This window comes from Salvelinus sp. IW2-2015, linkage group LG20 (genome assembly GCF_002910315.2).
Source record: "Salvelinus sp. IW2-2015 linkage group LG20, ASM291031v2, whole genome shotgun sequence".
NCBI classification, from domain to species: Eukaryota; Metazoa; Chordata; class Actinopteri; order Salmoniformes; family Salmonidae; genus Salvelinus; species Salvelinus sp. IW2-2015.
The window spans coordinates 17,847,459-17,871,413 of NC_036860.1; the positions used below are offsets into that span (position 1 = coordinate 17,847,459).

Sequence of the window (23,955 nt, forward strand, 5' to 3'; positions counted from 1 at the left end):
ATCTACATGGTAGTTTACTTGTTACTTGTCGATGAGAGTTTGCATGGAGAAACGTGCCTTGGGTGATGACGTCAAAGCTTGAGGCAGGATGTGTAGTTAGTTCTGTATGATAGCCACATTAGAGGTAATTAGCATTTCATTTTTTGGGGGGGTAATTACAGGCAAATATATTGAGAAAAGTTACCTTGTCCGAGAGAGATTTGTGCGGTTATCAAAACGTCATGCCAGGATAAGCCTACAAAAACAGATACCTTATATGAAGTAGTTCTAAAATTCCAGACGGAAAAATGAATGGTTAAAAAACGATTGGAAACATTTCTGGGTTTTACGGCTAGGTATTATGACTTATACTTAAGCAATAATGAATGATGGGGTGTGGTATAGGGCTGTTCTTAGCATGATGCAACGTGGAGTGCCTGGATACAGCCCTTAGCCGTGGTATATTGGCCATATACCACAAACCCCAGATGTCCCTTATTGCTATTATAAACTGGTTACCAACATAATTAGAGCAGTAAAAATACATGTTTTGTCATACCAATGGTATACGTTCTGATATACCACGTCTGTCAGCCAATCAGCATTTACGTGTTATTCGGAACTAGGAAACTCGGAAATTTCCGACGTACTAACAGTAGTTATACAGGTGCCACATCGAATCAGCAAGTCGGACATTTTCGAGTTTCCTAGTTCCGACTACTATTTGAATGCAGCATCAATACCGACTGCCCTGGTCGTGTGGCACGTTTTTCCACGTCGCAGTTCTCGTCATCGGTTGCGTTGCGTGGACGACTCGAGCGAGGCCGGAAAGATGGCGGCGCCCGTCCTGAGAGTGTCCACCCCTCGATGGGAAAGAATAGCCAGGCTCCTTGTTTGCTTATTGGGCATATTGTTGTCTTTATACGCCTATCATGTGGAAACGGAAAAGGCCAGAGACTCGAATTATCGGGCCATGTGCGACTTGAGCAATTCTATCAGCTGTTCAAAAGTCTTCACCTCCAGGTAATTTTAATTCAACAGCGGCGCCGAGTACTAGCAGCGCTCTGGATGACACTGAGCGTTTTTTTTACCATCATTGTGCTAAACTGTCAATGTTTTAGCATGCGCTGTTCTTTAGTACATTAAACATGTCAACTCTGTTGATAATAAACGTAGCCTGTTTAGTGTGTAGAAGCTATCGTAGCCACATTGCTAACACTACGGTAAGTTACTTAGCTATTCACCAGGCAACAACTAAGTTAGCTACTAGCTGGCTGTTAGATACTATGAAATTGTGTATTTTAATTTGCATGGATGCACACTATTGTTCTCCAACCATAACACTGATATTTCGTTTTAATTAGATTGCTAAATTAGCTAGTTAGCGAATGGGGCGCCACCCTTATTGAGTTAACATTGGCTAGCTAGCTCGACGAGAGGCGTAGCCATTCAGCCAGTTGTGTAGCATTTTCTTAGCTATGTGAATCAGCTGTCTACTTTACACATTAAATACATTGGAGAGTACCTCAAACAAGTTTACCAAGATCTTAAACTGATATCATTTTAATAAGTCTCACTACAATTTTAGAAACTATGCTGCATTTGTATAATTCCATAGCGATCTCAAATATGGGCCTGGCATTTCTGCCCTCGATGCGATTAGTTGGATTGTGGGCTGTAATATGTCAATGACAAGATAAACAACCGAATCCTTAGATTGGGAAATACAGAATAGTATATTAACAAAGCTGAATTCACATAAGGGCATCTGTTGTCTGAAACTGTTGAATAGTCTGTTGAATTAAACTAGAGTCCTAAAGTGAAACAGTGTCATTAGAGTTCAGCTTATGATTGTTGGTCACACATAGTTCATGTGCCCAAGTGATCTTAGGTAATTTATTTGTGAGTAGCTATCTGGGTTGTAGGACATGCACACTCCTGTTTGGTGTACAAATGCTGACATCCAAGCAATGTCAGGGGAAAATGCAGGGAAAGTTTTTTCAGACATGATGCACAAGTCATGAGAACAGCACTGCTGAGACATTCAGTTAATCAACCACAATCTGCCTGCCAAACGCCATCATGAGCAGCCTTGAATAACACCGAAGCAAATAACCAACCTCAACCTGCCCTGTGAAGTGTCATTGTGTAGGACTACAGTATTTTGTCTCAACAAGGGGAGTTTTTTTATGGTAGAGCGTAGTGACTTGATGCTCTTTGTCTGTGTGGCATGTCTGTGAACTGTATACAGGAACCCTATAGGGAAGTAGGCCTAACTGCTAGGAAGTACACTAACTTGAAATGAAAATGACTTTCTGACAAAATTAGAAATGTGTAATATCTGAAAATGTAGCTAGCTAGACTCACTTACCCGTATACATGGATGGACGCTTCTCACTTTTTGTCACGGATGCCATGGTTGCCCTTAGTTTGAACATGTAATCCGGAGACTTCCGTGTGTTCTCTTTTCGACTCAGTCTTCATATTTGCAATCAAACGCCAGAATTTTCTCCATCTCCTTAGCTATCATACTCTAATTCCACCGGGAATTCCACTGATTTCAAAACTTGGTCCTCCAGAAAGTGGAGAGCGCCACTTAAGCAATTATTTTACGTGATATCTTTCAAAACAGCCATGTTAGAAAGGATTACCTACACATACTAACCATCTCATATTATAGACAGAAGCGCGCTACGTGGCAGACCAATTTGAACTCATCTCTCGGCATGTCCAGCCCACTCATTATCTCAGCCAATCATGGCTAGCGGGAAGGTTGCGGGCTTTTTCCATGGCTAAACCAACTAGGCTCGTTATTTAACAATTGTATTTGTATTTACAGATGGCATATAGTTTGTTATTAAGGCACATGAAATTTCACATGTTCCAGAAAGCATTTCTGCCCCAAAAAACGTTTTGATTTAAAAAAAATTAAAAAAGAAGTTTACATTCAAATGGCGCTCCTGTTAAGTAGTGACACGCAACATACACCTAGTTTTCAGAAACGAGTCACATATAGCCTAAGCATACCTGATATGGACCATGTAATTAGCAATAATCATTATCACCTTTAGCCCAACTGATGCAGCAAAGTACAAATAAATAGGCTGAAGCATGGGGTTTCCTTTCTGCATTTACCCTATTAGGCTAATCATTAGCCAGATCTCAAATGTGATCTTTTAACTAGTTATTATCATAGATTAATTTTATGTCCCAAAAAACTTGCATAAACACTGAATATAATGTAGGCCTACCTGTTAGGGTAACTTGGTAACTCGCCACCCGGGGTAAAAAGCCCCCTGCCTGTACTTCTCACAGAAACCACTTCATGTAACAATTTTTCCCCCAACACTTTTCCTGGTTTCCACTACTCTTACTCAACAAAAAATATTATCTGTCTCATCACAATTTGAGTAGTTCTAAATACATTATTTCGAGGTAGAGAGGCATTGTACCCCAGTCAGCCTACAATTGACCGATGTTACATTTAGCCTGACTCTCCCCTGTGCACTCACTGCCAGTTGCAGAGCGGTAATGTGCTTAACCATGCTTCTGCTAAAAACCCTGGGTTTAAAATGGTGCAGTTCACACATATTTAGGAGTTGAGAAATAAAGTAGGAATGGAAAGCTGTGACTCCCCTCTTTTTAACAAAAGCCATTAACTAGAGGTCGACCGATAATTAAATCAGCCATGCTGATTTAAAGAGTTGATTTCAAGTTTTCATAACAATCGGTAATCGGCATTTTTGGATGCCGTTTATGGCCTATCACGTTGCAATCCACGAGGAGACTGCGTGGCAGGCTTGACCACCTGTTACACGAGTGCAGCAAGGAGCCAAGGTAAGTTGCTAGTTAGCATTAAACTTATCTTGTAAAAAAAAAAAAAAATCTTAACATAGTCACTAGTTAACTACACATGGTTGATGATATTACTAGGGAACTAGCTTGTCCTGCGTTGCATATAATAATTGCGGTGCCTGTTAATTTATCATCGAATCACAGCCTACTTCGCCAAACGGGTGATGATTTAACAAAAGCGCATTCGGGTATATGCAGACCATTTCTTCCTATCAAAGACTAATTTGCCAGAATTTTAATTAATTATGACATAACATTGAAGGTTGTGCAATGTAACAGCAATATTTAGACTTAAGGTTGCCACCCGTTCGATAAAATATGAAACAGTTCCGTATTTCACTGAAAGAATAAAGGTTTTGTTTTCGAACTGATAGTTCCCGGATTTGACCATATTAATGACCAAAGACTCGTATTTCTGTGTTTATTATAATTAAGTCTATGATTTGATAGAGCAGTCTGACTGAGCGGTGGTAGGCAGCACCAGGCTCGTAAGCATTCATTCGCACTTTCCTGCATTTGCCAGCAGCTCTTCGCAATGCTTGAAGCACAGCGCTGTTTATGACTTCAAGCCTATCAACTCCCGAGATTAGGCTGGCAATACTATAGTGCCTATAAGAACATCCAATAGTCAAAGGTATATGAAATACAAATAGTATAGAGAGAAATAGTCCTATAATAACTACAACCTAAAACTTCTTACCTGGGAATATTGATTATGAGAAGAGTCAAAGGCTTCTTCTCAAAATAATTTTTGGGTAGGCCTAGTCCAAAAAAGTATATTTCGTACACGTGGACTAGCCTATATGATTTGTTCCGTTTGAGATGGCGAGCGCGAATGTGAGGACTGGAGGTCAACTTTGATAGTTTGCTACTACTATAATTGATTTGAATAAAACAGTATGTTTCTTGTCTATGATGTAGTAATCAGAGTTATTGACCTCACTATAAGCCAGATTCAAGTAACTTGGTGCTGAAACTTGAAGCTGCAGCACAGTCAATCTGAAATGAATAGCTCAAATTCGAGTAGGCATAATTAATTTCAACAGTCATAATTTTAGTTTTGACTAAACTAACAACCAGGGGGCTTTATGTTGGAGCCTATTTCTTCTTAAGAAATAAAAGGTATGTCTACCTTTTTGATAGACGAAATTAGGCTATAGGCTGCTATCCTTAGATTCCTCCACCCACCATGCAGTATTTAAATAGCCTACCTCTGTGTCAGTGAAGAGCTATTAAGTTAAAACCAGCACTCGAATTGAGCGTGTATGAGAGGGTATGCCATAGGAATACCTTATATTAAAGAAAATGTCAAAAAGCATAGGCCTACGCCTTTTAGCTTAAGATTTAGAAGAAAATATAACAAATCCAATTATTTGAAGTGATCTATAACAATGCTTTATGCTAGAAACAAGTTGTGAAATACATGGGAAAGAGGTGACTCCAATGCATATGGTATCTTTGTTTTGTTTCTTTGACTTTGAGGCTGAGCTACAACCTATAGCTTGGGAAGTAATCTAATTATGTCACTATCAATTGATTAAGCTATTCACTTTCTTTACAATAGAAAATGTTTCAACCAAGACAGCTTTTAGGGGAACACTTGTGACTTTCTCTCGTTGGGTTAAGCCACCGGAGAAGAGTAGGCAGAAGTTAAAGCTTACATTTTTCTGAGTTGGTAGGCCTACTCTGTCTGGGTTGAAAAGGTAGTCTTAACTTTTGAAAATCCCATTCTCAGATTCATAATGACGCCTTAGATTTCATTATTTGCAAACAGGGACAGTTTTGTTGCAAACAAGACACATTGATTTGGCATTTGAGAAATATGATAAGATTAATATATAGGCCCATCTCTGTACATGCTTAGCCTTTAATTTCGGTGGTATTAAAACATATTATACTAAGGTCTCCAGTCATGTAAAATACCTTAAAACTGCTTGACATAAAAAACTGCAATTCTTTTCTTGGACCCGCAAATACTATGCTAGATTCATGCAATGCTTTTACTAGAAAGATATTTCCACCCCTACTCTTGTCCACGGTGGTCTGCTGACCCACAACCTTCTTGCTCGCAGCCATGTGCGCTATATATTCTGCATTACCATGTAATCAAATAAAATGTATTGGTCACATACACATTTAGCAGATGTTATTGCGGGTGTAGCGCGACTTTACTTTCATTAATTTGAAGACTGTTATTTATCTAATCAATTAACTATGTTTTGTTACCCGGTTAAACAATTATGTAACATGTAACAATTAACTCATTGGGATCTGGGGCACCATGAGAGCGGTTCTTTAAAAGAGTTACCATCTCCCAAATTAAACTCTTAAGGTCTTTACCTATCACATCCATAAACAGTCAGCTTATCAATCACAACCTCTTATCATATCGTTCTGAACAGTCATAACCTTGCTTCTGCAAAAACCCAAGCCTTACTTATGATTCAGTACTACACAAATTGGTTTAATTATTTATTTACTAGCTAACTAAATGGTAGCACAGGATAAACATACACACTTAATGCATTAGAAACAGGTCCCTAGCGGACTGACAACAATATGGCTGCTTGTTCCAAAAGACATGGAGAGGGCGAGAGGGACAGACACTTAACGTTGGAACATTTTGAAATTACTCTCACTTATACTTTGCACACGAACCGCCGCCCGCTTGGAGTAAGAAGTCATGAATGTATTTATGTGGAAAAGCCTTGGTTCGCCATGTATCTCTCTGAAACGGGCTGCCTTGGAAAGGGGATTGGTTGGGCATTTATCGTGGCATGCTTGTAAGGCTCTGATTGTCTAAAAGGATCCCAACCTATCTTCTACTGTTTTTCTCGGAAGTCGTCCAGTATCCGGTGAGTTGTCGTATAGTCCTGAACAGAACTAAACGTTTATTCTCCTTCCATTTGCTCTGGAAGATGCTGCTTTGAAAATAGGCTAGTCAGCCGTGTTGATGGATCCCAGTGGGGTAATGAGAGTAGCATACTACAGTGGATTGAGCCAAGTAGTAGAATGGTCCCACTTCAATTCGATTTTTACTTAGGATAGCTAATCAGCCTTACCAGTGATTGTCCGGGAGGTGACTTTATCTTCTCTACCTTATGTTGAGATTGAGGTCAAACCACTTTAAACGTGAGCTGTAGCTCAACGTCTCTGGTATGATATGTTCATTCTTAACCCATCATTTTATACAGTTCATTCAAAAGGGGTGGATCCGTCAGGCTGACACGCTCTCTGACCTCACTCAAGAGTGTGCCTTGTCAAAATAAATGGCTCCTAAAATCATGTCCCTTAACAAAAACATCATTTTTCATGCACAATGCATCGTCTGGACACCACACACATAGTTGATAATCTTTCCAAGTTACAGTATTTCCTTTTATGGTATTTTTAATGACATCACAAAATAACACCCAAAACGTCACCAGTGTTCTCCAGATCGCCCCTGACCATTCCCCACGTCCTATGTTAGCAATATTGTTCCAGTATTCGCTTTAGAACGTGTTAGTTTCGTCAGGAAAAGGTCTGTTGAAACAAAAGCACATTCCTTAGGTGAATTTGGAGAGGGATTTGCTGAATGTTCTCGCCTTGATTTACAACTGGGTGTGAGCTGTCAACCCCCACCAGTTTTCTTCTCCCCCCTCTGCGGGTGAGAATGGGTCTGGTTGAAGTTATTTATTACAAAGCTGATCTGACCTATTTGGATCCTCACAGGACAGTTCTGACAAGCGAAATGCTTGTGTTCCTAGCTCCAACAGTGCAGTAATATCGAACAATACACACATCTAAAAGTAAAATAATGGAATTAAGTAATGTATAAATATTAGGACGAGCAAAGTCGGAGTGGCATTGAATAGAATACAGTATATATGTATGAAATGAGTAAAGCAGTATGTCAACATTATAGTAACTAGTGTTCCATTATTAAAGTGACCAGTGATTCCATGTCTAGGTACAGTTGAAGTCGGAAGTTTACATACACCTTAGCCAAATACATTTCAACACAGTTTTTCACAATTCCTGACATTTAATCCTAGTAAAAAATTCCCTGTCTTAGGTTAGTTAGGGTCACCACTTTATTTTAAGAATGTGAAATGTCAGAATAATGTTAGTCATTTATTTCTTTCATCACATTACCAGTGGGTCAGAAGTTTACATACACTCAATTGGTATTTGGTAGCATTGCCTTTAAGTTGTTTAACTTGGGTCAAACGTTTCGGGTAACCTTCCACAAGCTTCCCACAATAAGTTGGGTGAAATTTGGCCCATTCCTCCTGACAGAGCTGGTGTAACGGAGTCAGTTTTGTAGGCCAAATTTTCTACGGGATTGAGGTCAGGGCTTTGTGATGGCCACTCCAATACCTTGACTTTGTTGTCTTTAAGCCATTTTGACACAACTTTGGAAGTATGCTTGGGGTCGTAGTCCATTTGGAAGACCCATTTGCGACCAAGCTTTAACTTCCTGACTGATGTCTTGAGATGTTGCTTCAATATATCCATATCATTTTCCTACCTTATGATGCCAACATTTGTGTGACGTGCACCAGTCCCCTTTGCAGCAAAGCACCCCCACAACATGATGCTGCCACCCCTGTGCTTTACGATTGGAATGGTGTTTTTCGGCTTGCAAGCCTCCCCCTTTTTCCTCCAAACATAACGATGGTCATTATGGCCAAACTGTTCTATTTTTGTTTCATCAGACCACAGGACATTTCTCCAAAAAGTACAATCTTTGTCCCCATGTGCAGTTACAAACCATAGTCTGGCTTTTTTTATGGTGGTTTTGGAGCAGTGGCTTCTTCCTTGCTGAGCGGCCTTTCAGGTTATGTCGATATAGGACTTGTTTTACTGTGGATATAAATACTTTTGTACCTGTTTCCTCCAGCATCTTTTCACACCAACGTATGTTCATCTCTAGGAGACAGAAAGTATCTTCTTCCTGAGCGGTATGACGGCTGCGTGGTCCCAAGGTGTTTATACTTTATACTGTGCTATTGTTTGTACAGTTGAACGTGATACCTTCAGGCGTTTGGAAATTGCTCCCAAGGATGAACCAGACTTGTGGAGGTCTACAGTTTTTTTTCTGAGGTCTTGGCTGATTTCTTTTCATTTCCCCATCACGTCAAGCAAAGAGCCACTGAGTTTGAAAGTAAATACATCCATACGTACACATCCAATTGACTCAAATGATGTCAATTAGCATTTTCTGGAATTTTCCAAGCTTTTTAAAGGCACAGTCAACTTAGTGTATGTAAACTTCTGACCAACTAGAATTGTGATACAGTGAAATAATCTGTCTGTAAACAATTGTTGGAAAAATTACTTGTCATGCACAAAGTAGATGTCCTAACCGACTTGCCGAAACTATAGTTTGTTAACCAGAAATTTGTGTAGTGGTTGAAAAACTAGTTTTATTGACTCCAACCTAAGTGTATGTAAACTTCCGACTTCAACTGTATAATTTTTTTCTGCCCAATTTTGTGATATCCAATTGGTAGTTAGTCTTGTCTCATCGCTGCAACTCTCGTACGGACTCGGGAGAGGCAAAGGTCGAGAGCTGTGTTTCCTCCGAAACACGACCCGGCCAAGCCACACTGCTTCTTGACACAATGTCCGCTTAACCCGGAAGCCAGCCGCACCAATTTGTCAGAGGAAACACCGTACACCTGGCAACCTTAGCATGCATGCGCCTGGAACGCCACAGGATTCGCTAGAGCGCGATGGGACATGGACATCCCGGCCGGCCAAACCCTCCACTAACCCGGACGATGCTGGGCCAATTGTGCGCCGCCCCATGGATCTACTGGTCACAGCTGGCTGTGACAGAGCCTGGACTGGAACCAGGATCTCTAGTGGCACAGCTAGCACTGCGATGCAGTGTGTTAGACCACTGCGCCACTGTGGATGATGTGGGTGAATCATTTCAGATCGTCAGTGACTTGTACGTCGGGGAACTTGACGCTTTCCACCTTCTCCACTGCAGTCCTGTCAATGTAGATAGGTGCGTGCTCCCTCTGCTTTTTCCTGAAGTCCTCGATCAGCTCCTTCGTTTTGTTGACGTTGAGAGGTTATTTTCCTGTCATCACTCCACCAGGGCCCTCACCACCTCCCTGTAGGCTGTCTCGTCATTGTTGGTAATCAGGTCTACTATGGATGTATGTTCTGCAAATGCTTACAGTACGAAGAACAGTTTATAAAACTGCATATCTTATTCTCTGGTAAACGGTAGGCATGTTATCTGCTATCCACTTCGTTTACATTTTTATTTTGCTAAAGGGGAAGGTCACTTTTTGCTGAAGGGGGGCCTTCCATTTTAATTTCTGAGGTCAGATTTTCTCCAGGTGACTCTTATTATAAATAACGTATACTCCCTGTCCCTTAAAGGGGCAGCTGAACATTTGTCTCACCTAATGATTGTGGTTGATTGAGCATGGATCACCCCTAAGGACTTTAATTCATAATTCTTTTGTTATTTCTTATCAAAACTTTATTCTTTAGTCCTTCTCCTAGATTTGTGTGCTTCTACATTTCTAATTAGGAGCACATGTACTCCTTATATCAGCGTAGTGCCCTGAAGTATAATAAATAAGCCACATCACTTAGCCTTTTGTGGCATGGTAGACGCCTTTGTTGATTCTTGATAAACAGTTCTACAACCGAACAGCTGTTTTTACTATTGTATCTAAAAAATAAAAAATAAAATGTTTACCATGTATTTGTTAAGACGCAGGTCATGAAATTCAGCAATATACCCCATTACTTCTTACTAGTAATACATTTCTTGTCTTATCAAAAAATGTGTTTTCTGTAAATATAGCGTAAAACATATTTTGGCTGGTAAATGATCTGAGAGACTGGTAGATGACATAGTGGCGGGTGGGCCAAAAAGTTAATTTCCCTAGCTGGCCAGCATCCCGGTGGTATGCTTTCGACACCTTTTAGAGTCCATGCCCCGATGAATTGAGGCAAAAGGGGTTGCAACTCAATATTAGGACGGTGTTCCTAATGTTTTGTACACTCTGTAGGTCCTGAATGCATTGCTTAAATTCTGCTGTGAACAATGCAGTGGTGTGATCCTGTGGAGGCAGTGCAAGGAGGGGAGACGACAAACCAGGACCAGTGGTTGTTGCGCCACTCAGGTTTCCAGGGTACTTTTATCTTGCTTCTGAGGCCGTACAGTAGGCTCAGTTACGTACAGTTATCTTGCTTCTGAGGCCGTACAGTAGGCTCTTTACTATATTCCGTTTGTTCCCTTTGGTTTGATGAAATTCTGCTTTTACTTTTATGGTTCTAACTTGTAAATGACACTGTTAAGCCTTCCTATTGAGATACTGTATCAACATGGTTATATAATTTAGGATTGTAGACGTCACCCGTCATATCTTTATGATTATAACTTGTAAATTACACCATTTAGGCTATCACCTTATCAGAATCTCACCCAATAATAGTTTGACCTTCTCAGACATTTTCCTTGGCGTACATTGCTATTTGTCCCTGCAATTCATCACGATTACTAACAAATTTCCATTCGTTTTTTTCTAATTTCTCTCCCTGTGTAGGTGGGGTCGAGGATTTGGACTGTTGGGCTCAATCTTCGGAATCGACAGTGCAATGAACCAGCCAAACAGTGTCTATGGAATTTTCTTTTATGTCTTTCAACTGTTACTAGGTAAGACTTTCGATTCCACAGCCACCGGCTCTTGCTATTCAAAGTATGGAGAGAATTTAGGTGACAAGCCTCCTTGAATAGTCGCTTTGGGCTATTTGTGCTGACACCACTCTGTCAGGCCCTCACTCCCTCTTTACTATATTTGACTGCACCCTGGCTCAGATAAGTCCTGAGTCAGGACTGTGGAGTATATTAAAGGTAGCGTTGTCACGATACCAGAATTTTTACTTCAATGCCAGGTTTAGTATCACGATACTCCATATCATCAAGATACTCTTTACCGCAGCAAAAAAAGCATATTAGCCAGTCACAGAATGGCACTTGATCTAGACAGAGACAATCAGCTAATGCTAAATCTAAATCAACCGGTTAAATCAAGATGTAGCCTAGGCCAGTGGTCACCAACCTCTTTTTTAATATTTTTTTTACCACTCAGATTAAAAAATTAAATACTTACAAAATGTAAGCATATACAACATTAACCTAATAAACGTTTTGTAGGAATTAGGTTTGTGCAGTAGGCCTAATATCACATTCTTGTATTGGCATGGTCTGCCAATATTGTTCTTCTCAGACCAGGTATTCCCAAACCAGGGGTACGCGCAATGCCGCCGGAGGTACACCAAAAAGCGATTCATTATTTTATTTAATTTAAGTAAAAAATTTCTTCACATTTTTCAACGGTCCATTTATATTTTCCAACAGGGCTATACATTTGGGTGAGGTTTTTTTCTTGCCTGAGTAGCCTTGTTTCACTGCCAAAAATAAAATGTAAACTATCTAGTGTTGAGCAAAATAACAACACAATGTCAAATACAGGTCAAGTCAGGTCTAGTCAAATAATTAACATCCAATCACAATAACCGTTACTCTCTTGTGGGAATTCCACTAACATTCCGTATGTAGCCAAACGTAGGTGCTGCTCATTCCGTTTGCTCGAAAATGGATAAAAGGTCTAAAAAAACTAAGGCCCATAGAGACACATACCAGCAGCACTGCACCTGTCGACGACACAAGTTGTTCTGCTTCCACGAGCAGATCCAATGCTAGCGTCAGTAATTATACATTTGTTGTTAGCCCAGCTAGCATGGACACTGAGTCTGATGATGCAGCCGAAGAGCTACTGCCCCCTTACCCGGGAAAGCACCAAACAACAGACAGGGACATGGACCATCGAAGAGGCGCAAATATGATGAGAACTACATTGATTTGGGCTTCACTTATACTGGGAGTAGTGCCTTTCCTCAGCCACAGTGAGTACTTATGCACATATAACAATCTCACAACTCGATGAAACCTTCACTATTGCGCAGACATTTAGAAACAAAACATGCCAATTTGAAAAATAAGCGAAAATTAAGACTACTTTCGAGTAGTAAGACGTGTATAAAAGCAACAGATACCATTAATAAGAAGGGGCTAGAAGCGTCTTATATGGTGAGCTACCAAGTGGCTAGGCTTGGCAAGCCCCATACTATTGTGGAGGACTTAATTCTTCCTGCTGCCACGGATATGGCTGGGACAATGCTGGGGGAAAAGGCCCCAAAAAACTACACAGACAATGCCTTCATCAAACAACACTGTTTCACGATGCATCAGTGACATGGCAGGAGATGTTTTGAAACAATTACTGCTTCGCATACAAGCCAGTGAATTATATGCATTACAGCTGGATGAGTCAACAGACGTGGCGGGCCTGGCATATCTCCTGGTATATGTCCGTTACATTTATGGGGGGTCAATTAAGGAAGACAGCCTCTTCTGCAAACCACTGGAAACCAGGACAACAGGAGAGGATATTTTTAAAGTACTGGACAGCTTTGTGACATCAAATGGACTTTGTTGGTCAAGATGTGTTGGTATCTGTACTGATGGTGCAAAAGCCTTGACAGGGAGACATAGTGGAGTGGTAACGTGCATGCAAGCAGTTGCTCCCGACACCACTTGGGTACACTGCAGCATCCACCGAGAGGCTCTTGCTGCCAAGGGAATGCCTGACCGCTTGAAAGACGTTTTGGACACTACAGTGAAAATGTTTAACTTTGTTAAAGCAAGGGCCCTGAACTCTCGTGTTTTTTCTGCACTTTGCAATGACATGGGCACCATGTAATGTAATGCTTTTACAACATACAGAAGCGCGCTGGTTATCAAGGGGCAAAGTATTGACACGTTTATTTTTAATTGAGATGAGCTTAAAGTTATTTTTACTGACCATAATTTTCACTTGTCTGACCGCTTGCATGATGAGTTTCTCACACAACTGGCCTATCTGGTTGATGTTTTTTTTCCGCTTGAATGATCTGAATCTAGGATTACAGGGACTCTCCGCAACTATATTCAATGTGCGGGACAAAATTGAGGCTATGATTAAGAAGTTGGAGCTCTTCTCTGACTGCATTAACAAGGACAACACACAGGTCTTTCCATCGTCGTTTGATTTTATGTGCAAATGAACTCAAGCTTACGGACAATGTCAAATGTGATATAGCGAAGCACCGGAGTGAGTTGGTTGCGCAATTACACAGGTACTTTCCCGAAACGGATGACACAAACTAGATTCGTTATCCCTTTCATACCCTGCCTCCAGTCAACTTACTGATATCTGAACAAGAGAGCCTCATCAAAATTGCAACAAGCGGTTCTGTGAAAATTTATTATAATCAGAAGCCACTGACTGATTTCTGAATTGGGCTGCGCTCAGAGTATCCTGCCTTGAGAAATTGCTCTGTTAAGACACTGATGCCCTTTGCAATCACGTACCTATGTGAGAGTGGATTCTCGGCCCTCACGAGCATGAAAATTAAATAGAGGCACAGACTGTGTGTGGAAAATGATTTAAGACTGAAACTCTCCAATAAAACCCAACATTGCAGAGTTATGTGCATCCTTTCAAGCACACCCTTCTCATTAACCTGTGGTGAGTTATTCACAATTTTCGATGAACAAATAAGGTTTTATATGTAAGATGGTTAAATAAAGCGCAAAATAATTGGTTATTATAATATTATTTGTGCCTTGGTCCTATAAGAGCTCTTTGTCACTTCCCACGAGCGGGGTGTGACAACACACTCTTATGTTTTATAAATGTATACTATAGTGTGTGTGGGGCAGGCTTACAATGATGGCAAAAACATTTGAGAGTTCGCTGACCCTGGTGCTAGAGGGGGTACGCAGGTGTAGGTTGAATGTTTGAAGGGGTATGTGACTATAAACAGTTTGGGAACCACTGTCTCAGACCGTATTATATTTCAAAACTCGAGCTATGATAACAAAATAGATCAGTTGTATTACTTGCGAGGCACAGCTGAGCATACATGTAAATCATTTGCTTTTTTATTTTACTGGACTGATGGCGCCTCCATTTGATGGTCAGTCTCAGGGGAGAGACGGAGAAAGCAGCAAAGGGTCCGTCTCTTACGGGTCCATCTCCCTGCTCTCTCCTTTTCTCCAGCGGATCTGACCAGATAGATGAGACACTGTTCCACCTAATGTGTGAAAAATAAAAATATTTCTCTATATTAAGGAAGAATGCGGGCACACTCGTTTGCCTAACCAAACTGAAGCATGTGGAAGGCTTTAGATGTGACACAGACAAAAGGGGGAAAGTATATTTGGACGTGAGGGAGAGATGATTAAGTGAATTCATGTTTTTGGGGACAAGCTTTCATGAGGGGACTTGGTCCTCTCAACCAGTATACGATGTGAGAGACATTTTGACAGCAGCACCGAAAGCAACAAATTCAAATACTCAAACGTTTTCAGCCGAATTCGGCCCACGGGAAGCCAGTTGTGGGGAACCCTGCTCTATTATATACCTGAAATGTTGGTGTCCTTAAGGTAGTAGGCCTAGATAAGTGTAATGCTTCTTGCTGAGCCCCTCCCCTGTGTGAAGTCATACTATACACTCCCGCCTGACTGTCTGATGTCCTTGTGGCAGGTTGGAGGTTTTGCTGACTCAGTCCTGCTGGTTTAGGCCAGTCAGCAGGGGAACAGATCTAAGGGCCCTGCGGCCTGCTTAACCAACTGGTGCTGCCTCAGAACTAGAGGCCCTTCTACCATACCGATTTACTACACAGGTGGATTTGACTAACACAACAGTGGTACAGTGGGTGAAACTTACTGTCCAGGCATTGTGGTTAGGTTAGTGAGGATATTAGTTATTTTTTTTAAATTATCATTTAGACACGTAGGTTGAAGGGACCTTAGATTAGCTGGTGTCTCAGAATGGTAATTCTCCTAAAAAGAGCTTGAGCGAGAGGGCCTTTTCATCTGTGGCCACTGGACATCGTTTCATTTTTTATTCTCATGATCAAGTCAGCTAAGAAGACTTARGCCAAAAGATATGGCCTAAGGCTTACTGTACATTTGGTTTCTGTTGCCCCATTCTTGCTGCTTTTTTCACACTGTATTTACACAGTTCCCCGTTAACTAAAAACCGGTAGCTTTAACCTTATCCTGTAGCACTCTCGCCCTGTACTCTCGTACAGAATGTGTGAGCACTGTTTGTCCCTTTCCCCTCTAATATAATTTCATCACTATGAATAGAAGTCTGTGCCAGAACCAGAACATGTCTGTTTAGAATGTCCTCTACTCTAGAACACCTGCTCTTCTTCCTCCTTTAACCAGAGGGTCCTGTGTCCTGTCATGCATCTGGCTCGGTGGTTTACTTTCTTAAGCAGACCTGGGTTCAAACACTATTTGAAGTCATCAGAAAGAGAGGAGGACCAAGATAAAATGCCTTTATTTGTATGGCATGTTCAATGGAAACAAAGTTTAAAAATCTTTGATTTGATCAACCCTGATTTTGAAGAGGGAGTGGTTACAGAAATTATTTGTAACACCTAGTAAGCAATACTATCCACATTAAAAAGTGAAATACTGTAGATATGTTATCAGAAATGCATCTCAAGGCTAGAAGCATCAGAAGCCCCAGAAAGGCCGTTCCAACCCTGAATATGACTGGTCAGTGTTAAGAATAGGATAACCATTTATTTTATAGTACACTATTACACAGTTAACATGGACCACAACAGTCTAAACATAGCTGAGGGAAATAGAGCAAAATGTCCACTAGATGACAGCAAAGGAGAGAAATCCATATCTTAATTTAAACCAGGGTACTTAGTGGCCTGTAGTTTGTAAATCCAAAAACTTTCCCTTTGGTTTAGCTGTTTAAGATGGTCCCCTTTTCTAATTGAGGCCGGAACATGATCAATGCCCATAGCTTGTAGGGAGGCAGGGTTGCAATGGTGTAAGGGCTTGTAGTGCCTTGCCATGGGGTAGTCTTCATTGCCTACCCGTATGGCATACTTGTGTTCAACTAAGCGGTCTTGAAGGTGTCTCTTTGTCCGTCCAATATATAACACCTTGCACTGTGGACATTCCAATCAAATTTTAATTGGTCACATACACATGGTTAGCAGATGTTATTGCGAGTGTAACGAAATGCTTATACACTTAATGTTTTCTGGGCTAACAATGTAAGAAATAATGCATAAAAAACAAAATACTGCAGTTTCCTAAGGACTAGAAGCGACTCTGCCATCTTTATTGGCGACATCTTGCCTTCAAGATGGTGCCGATAAATCTGTAACCACGAGTGGTTTTGCAGTTAAGGAAATGCTTGACTTGAAGCTGTCAACAAAATACTTGCATTTAAATGAGCTCCTGGGTTTGTGGTATAGCAAAGTGTTTTGAGAGTCACCAGGAAGATAGCTGTAGACTAATTTGTCATTTAGGGTAGGACATCGCTTATAACTGGTGGCTCTGGTAAGACTTGGCGTAGTGACATATTTTGTAACAAAGTACACTCTCTCTGGTGCATCATGAGGCGCTCCCCTTCGCAACATGTTCTCTCTGTCAAGTTGTCCAGCCCTACTACCTGCATCTTTCAGGACCTGAGCGCCGTAGCCCCGATTCAAGAAGCGATTCTCCAATTCAGCAGATTTGACACTGTAGTCTGTTTCCTGATCGCAAATTCTGTGGATTCTTTCGAATTGGCCATATGGAATGTTCTCTTTTAGCCTTTTAGGTTGGAAGCTGTCTGCCCTCAGAATGCTATTCCAATCCGTAGGCTTCCAAATGATTGATGTGTGCAAACAACCTCTGTCATCTTTACTGATGTCAAGGTCCAAAAAATGTTATCCTTGCAGTATTCCATAGTTTGATGTTAAGGTTAATGCTGTTAAGGTATTGGTGGAAGAAATAAGTTAATCTTCTGAGCCAGACCAGAACAGGCAAACATCCATCAATTTAGCATCCCCACCATATAATCCGGTCAAATAGCTGGTTTTTAGAAGGATCTAAACTGAAGTATTTTTCCCATTTTACATAAGTACAAACCAGCGTAGTAAGGGCTGTAGCAAGCTCACATGGTACATCCTTTAACTTGTTCTGAAAGAAAAATGTTATTATTAAGTCCATTCAGTCAGTGAGACCATGAATTCTGTGGGAGGCATCTCGGTCTCAGGCCGGGTACTCGAGAAATGGTGCATAGCTGCCAATCCTTGTTCATGTTCAATGGTGGTGTATAGAGACTCCACATCCATGTTGACTAAGTCATTTCAAAAACTTTCTGGGTTTGATTGAGCTTGCCCGGCTTATTGGACCAAGACAAGTCCTAAAACTGCAAACCCACCCATCTGGCACTGTAGAAGATTTCAAATAGTATTTTGAACCCAGGTCTGGTCTTAAGCGCTCCACTTTCAGTTGAAGGGTGCAGCCAGAGATTTGTGGTGGTCACTCACTAGTGCCAGGTTACAAATGAGGGGCCTAAGGGCTGCATAGCACAGAAGCCACCACTAATGTGATGGGTCACTGACTGAGTCCAAAATGGCACCGTTTTCCCTATATAGTGCACTACTTTTGACCAGATTCCTATGGGCCTTGTTCAAAAGTAGTGCACTATATGGGAAATAGGGTGCCATTAACAGCCAGGTGTCTGATCTCTGTATTTATGTACATCGATGTCAAGCATGAGTAAGCAAATAAATAAGTGTTAAGACTTAAAGCTGACTGGCTCCATACAAAGGCACCAAGTGTACAAGGTCCAGGCATTTCATGACCACCGTTTTTATCCAAAACGCTTGCTTTTGTCTTTTCCATGTAGTAGTGTTTGTCAAAGTGATTATATTTCTTCACTGCCACCTTTGCACAGCATGTCTTACTGTACTTGTTTGTGCAGTGCACGTCATGTCAGTAGCCTAAGCCCCTGCTCTCTCTCATCTGGTTGGTTACAGGAATCACCGTGAGTGCGATGGCTGCCCTGATCCTCATGACGACGTCTATCCTATCGGTGATGGGCTCGCTCTATCTGGGCTACATCCTCTACTTCGTCCTCAAGGACTTCTGCATCATCTGCATCACCACATATGCACTGAACTTCATTCTCTTTATGCTCAACTACAAGCGACTGGTTTACTTGAATGAGGCCTGGAAGCAGCAGGTGCCAGCCAAACAGGACTAAGATGGGTTGTAAAAGTACAGTAGGCAAGTGAAAAATATAACAAACAAAAAATGAAATGTGACCTCTTGAACAGAACATTTTGACTTGCCACCAGGAGACCTTGCTTCCAAAACAATGTTTATTCTGCTGTGTGTTGTAAAAAAGAAACAAGAAGATTACCTTAAAAAAAAAATTGGGCCAGACATCTCTCAAGTTCATTGTTTCATATGTGATGGAAGAATTTTTTTAAAGAGGGGGAATAATTTGTTTCTTAAAAAAAAAAAAACTAACTCCTGTGACACAGGTGATGAATAGGGTTATGGGGGTAAAACACATTCAATCCAAGCAAGCAGGAAGGCAGAATGCCAGTCTTCACTGTGGAAGATGGGAGGACAGGACACCCTTCTCCTGAAACAGAAGGACCAGAACATGGGGAAAAACTGGGACTTATAAAAAGGTGTTTACTTGAAATAAATAGGAAGTTCCTGCACATCTGTCCGGGTCCGGAAGCTAGCTGAAACATTACTACAACCTGAGCGGAACTGAAAAATGGGTCAGAATACAAAATGCATGGTCATGGGGTGAACAATCATACAGTTCACAGCAGCACCTATGAATCCATGAGGAGAGCGAAACAGAGAAACAGATGAACAACAAACACCATACAGTAGTTTTTTTATGTTTACATTTTACAGCAATTTTGTTTTGTCTTTTGAAAAGGACCACTAATATGAACCATTTGAGATTGTGTGTAATTCAGTCAGATTATTGTGTTTGTTTTCTTTTAGAAATTCTGTAAATAGCTGCTGAGCAGTATTCCAGGCTAGATTGTGATTTAGTGTTAACATAGACTTTAAGTAAAAAAATCTAATAATTGAATCACAAAATGAGGAACAAAAAAGTAACTGAAATCAAGTCGTCATCTGAGTCTGTATGAAGATCTGTTTTGCAGTCAGTCAGTGTGTGACATCTTAAGTTCATACAATCCCAAGCGAGGCATGCTGCTCTAAGTTGCGTGGATCTAATGTAAGTTAAGTGCTCACTGATCAGTTTCTTTCATCTCTTTCTCAGTCACACTCACTGAGGTCCCAAGGCATCTGATAAGCCCTTCCTCAGTGTTCAACTATCTCCACTGGAAAACAAGGTCCAGGTAGTCCCAGCTGTTTCATTTAGATTTCTTACGTTTGGTGTCTAATGAACATGGCCCTAGTTAATTTCTTCTCTGCCGAGACTACTTACTCTCCATAATGGCACCTTCACTGTCTTGTCTTTATTACGTGTGAAAAGCATTCCTGACACCACACGCTACTGTAGGAGTGGGATCCATTAAGACGTATGTGCCTAAAAGAGATGTGAATTGCCTTTATTTTGTTGGGAGGTGGGATATATGTAATGTATCACTACTTTTTGCTCATTCTCACCGTTGTTATTTTTTTWATTTATTAATAACTATTTAAATGCTATGTTAGTGTCTCACCCCTCCTGTATATTCTAATGGTAATGTAGCACAGGCGGCTAAACAAGCAATGATTGTCTGTCTGCTCAATGGTGGTGATAGTAGTAGTAGGCTGTTTTGTTTTWAAAAAAAAAGCTCTTAAGGCATTTTTGTAGGTTACTGTTGTTGGTTGAGAAATACGGTTCATTGTCTCTCTTAATGGTACAACAGCACTGTTTGTGGGGAAGGAAACCACACAGTACTCAGTGTCTTTGCCACTACCTCTCAGTATTGCCCAAGGTGTGTGGAACAACCCAAGCCAGTTGGAACGTCCAGAACCAGCGCCAAGGGAAGCAGACTAGATCAGCTTAAAGCCATTCAACCCCAAATAATATTGTACTTGTTTGTGAGGTTGCTTTCCAATGCAACATCCCCTGGCTCACATTGAACAGTCTCATTGATACGGTTTTAGATGGGCACTTATCATAGCTACATGTTATATGGCAGATTGTTACACAATTTGGTTTATGAGGTACATATTGTTTGCATTGTAACTCACTCACTAGCTCTGCACTTGGTTTTTAGCAGTGACAAACTCACTGAGGTCATTGGGAAGAGACATCATTGCATGATGACACTGATCAAGAAATAAGCCTGTGTGCTCACTTCTAAAGCTCCACTCCTGGTTGATTTAAAGTAGTCTGGTTGCACAGTACAGACTTTCCTATGGGTTACTCACTGTGTCTATGTTGGCACTGTCAGCCATCAACAAACTACAATAGCAATCGTTGGTACAGTAGTTCAGTGCTGTTGGGACATAAACCATGTTACTATGGAATTATTTGGGAGACTTAATAATAGTCCCACAATTCCAGAGAGGTGGGTGGAATATGTTTGGCTTATTATATCACACAAGTCAAAGTCCCTAAAATAAGCTTTCAGGCTGTGTTCCTGACCTGTTAGATAAAAACATACGTCAAATTAAAATAATTTATTAATAAAGTCAATAGAAATACAGCTAAATGCATAATACGCCCTCGGCTAATCTTGACCAGTGTCCTGTTCATAAAGTGTTGAGTGAATTCTAAAAGGTCCCAAGATTTAGAACTAAGACGGTCATGTTCGCTGCATCAACAAATGCCATCAAAAGTGCCTTCTGTTGGCTAGTTGGCAAGAGCAAAAGCAGATCTGAGACCAGGCTACTCCATAGACCTTGTGGGTCGAAATGACCCACCAAAAAGCTCCGTCTTGTATTTAAACGGTCATAGTTTTTTTGTTTTTTTACCCAAGTCTCTTAACATTGTTTAAGATGAATGTACTGAAAATATAGGTATCTTTAATTTCTCTGTTATTAGAGATGGACACTTTTGTTTCTGAAAAAAATATATACATTATCCGAATTACAATATTGTAAAGTTCTTATTTCTTTCTCTGACTGACTTTGTGAAATAATTGTTATTTCTCCCCTAATGTTGTATAAATGGACTCTATTAGTAACTACACCCTTTAGCTGTATAGAGTTAACATTATGGGTTATTTTAGTAGAAAAAAAGGATTGGAGGTCTAGGAATCCATGTCATCACATTTCTTTGTGGGAGGAAGACTAGGTTTGCTTTTGTATTTGCCAAATATTAAGTTGAAAAAAAATGCTGTATTTTCTTACATGGAACAAGTGTTACATGAATGGTTGATGAGATGGGTGCAGAGAAACAATCGGATGAAATTCTGTATTTGCTTCCCTTATGAGTAACTGTTGCGGAAGTTGACACGTGTGAACATTTTAATTGTGTCATTGTTGTGTGGAAATGGTCTACCATTAAAACATTCCTTCTGAAGTGAGTTTTCTGTGCCTCCTATGAGATCTCACTCTTGAATTAATAATATTTCACTGAAAATATGTAACTGAAAGTTTAATTGGCAACAGCTATTCAATGTTTTTGCTGTTTTAACATGTACCGTTGGGTGTTGAAAATAACTTAAATCCATTGGGTTGATAATGTCAAGGTTTCACAGTATAAAGCTGTGGTGGTTATCTCTTCCAGGGAACGGACTTACTGGGAAGGAAGGAACGATATTTAAGAATCTCTACAGTTCATTACTAAGGGCTAGATTCACTCCGGACATTGAAGATCCATGTTATTTAGCTTGATTTAAATTTAAACCTAATTTTCGATTGTGCCGACATACAGTACCTAATGAAAGTCTACACACCTCTTTAGGTTTTTTTGGAGGGTGGGGGGGGGGGTTGATTTAAAATGGTTATACCATGGATCATTTAGCTATTTCATTTAGAATTTTAGGACTCCTGTAAGTATCACTTTTTATTTATTATTACTAAACATTGAATTTGGCCTTATTATCAATATAGAAACTCACTGAATATGAGTATGAAGTCTGTCTCCTATATCTGAGAGACATAAGTAGCTCAGAAAAATAAAGAATTTACAGTGGAATGACCCGTATACATTTTAAATGGAAATGCCTTATTCACATCCATTCATTTTTCGACCCACCGTGCTTGATGTTCTTACTGTGGAATTTAGTGTTTGGTTTCACCAGGCATAGTGGATTTGGGTAATGTCATCCAAAAGTTATACTTTTGAATCATCTGTCCATAAAACATTCTTCCAAGAGTCTTGATGATCATCCAGGTGCTTTTTGGCAAACTTGAATCAACTTTTTGGACAACATGTGTTCCATTATGCCTGGCGAAAACCAAAAACTGGATTCCACAGTAAGAACATAACAGCGGTCAAGCATGGGGATGGCAGTGTGATCGTTCGGGGATGCTTTGCTACCTCAGGACCTGAACAACTTGCCTTAATAGAAGGAACCATGAATGCTGCTCCGTATCAGAGAATTATACAGGAGAATGTCAGGCCATCTGTCTGTAAGCTGAAGCACAGCTGGGTCATGCAGCAAGATAATGATACAGAACACACAATCAATTCTACATGAAAATGGCTAAAAAGCAAGACGTTTTGGAATGGCCTAGTCAAAGTCCAAGCACTCGACTTCACCGGTTTACAAACCACCGGTCTTGGCAACCCATCATTATGTACACCTGGCAACCATCATCATGCACACTACCTTTGATTACTTTCCCTTTATCTCACGCTCTGTAGCCTCACTCATCAGGCAGCATTGGTTCTGTTTTCATGTCCAGATGCTGCTCTTGTTTCGTATCACTTATTAAACTCACCAACTGCACCTGCTTCCTGACTCCCTGCATCTCCATTACAGTTTGAGGGGATTAAAAATACAAACATTTGTTCAAGTCAATGCGTATAGGCATACGTAGCATTTGGATGATGCGTTTTACGCATATAAAATGATAGTATTCAACAGGCTACGGTGCAAGTGTTAGAAAAATTATGACATTTTCTTTTTGCGCTATGGCACCTACAAAAATAGCACTACACCACTGAGTATAATAGGTTAAATCGGCAATGGCACTATAGCTAGACATCTTTGTTTAGACTTTTACTTACTTTGTATAAAGGCTGAAAGGTCTTATCATAAAAGTATTTTGTTAAAATGGGTTATCTTTCTCTGTGCTGGATATAATAC

General features: G+C 40.5%; 1 protein-coding gene across 1 annotated transcript; it reads left to right on the forward strand.

The window, feature by feature from the left end:
• The first annotated feature begins 755 nt into the window (after nt 1-755).
• On the forward strand, nt 756-22,224 carry LOC111980926 (vitamin K epoxide reductase complex subunit 1-like protein 1). The gene is made up of 3 exons (XM_024011983.2): nt 756-1,002; nt 11,397-11,506; nt 18,745-22,224. The coding sequence occupies exons 1-3, from the start codon at nt 812-814 to the stop codon at nt 18,969-18,971; spliced, it is 528 nt and encodes a 175-aa protein (XP_023867751.1). The 5' UTR covers nt 756-811; the 3' UTR covers nt 18,972-22,224.
• The last annotated feature ends 1,731 nt before the right edge of the window (nt 22,225-23,955 follow it).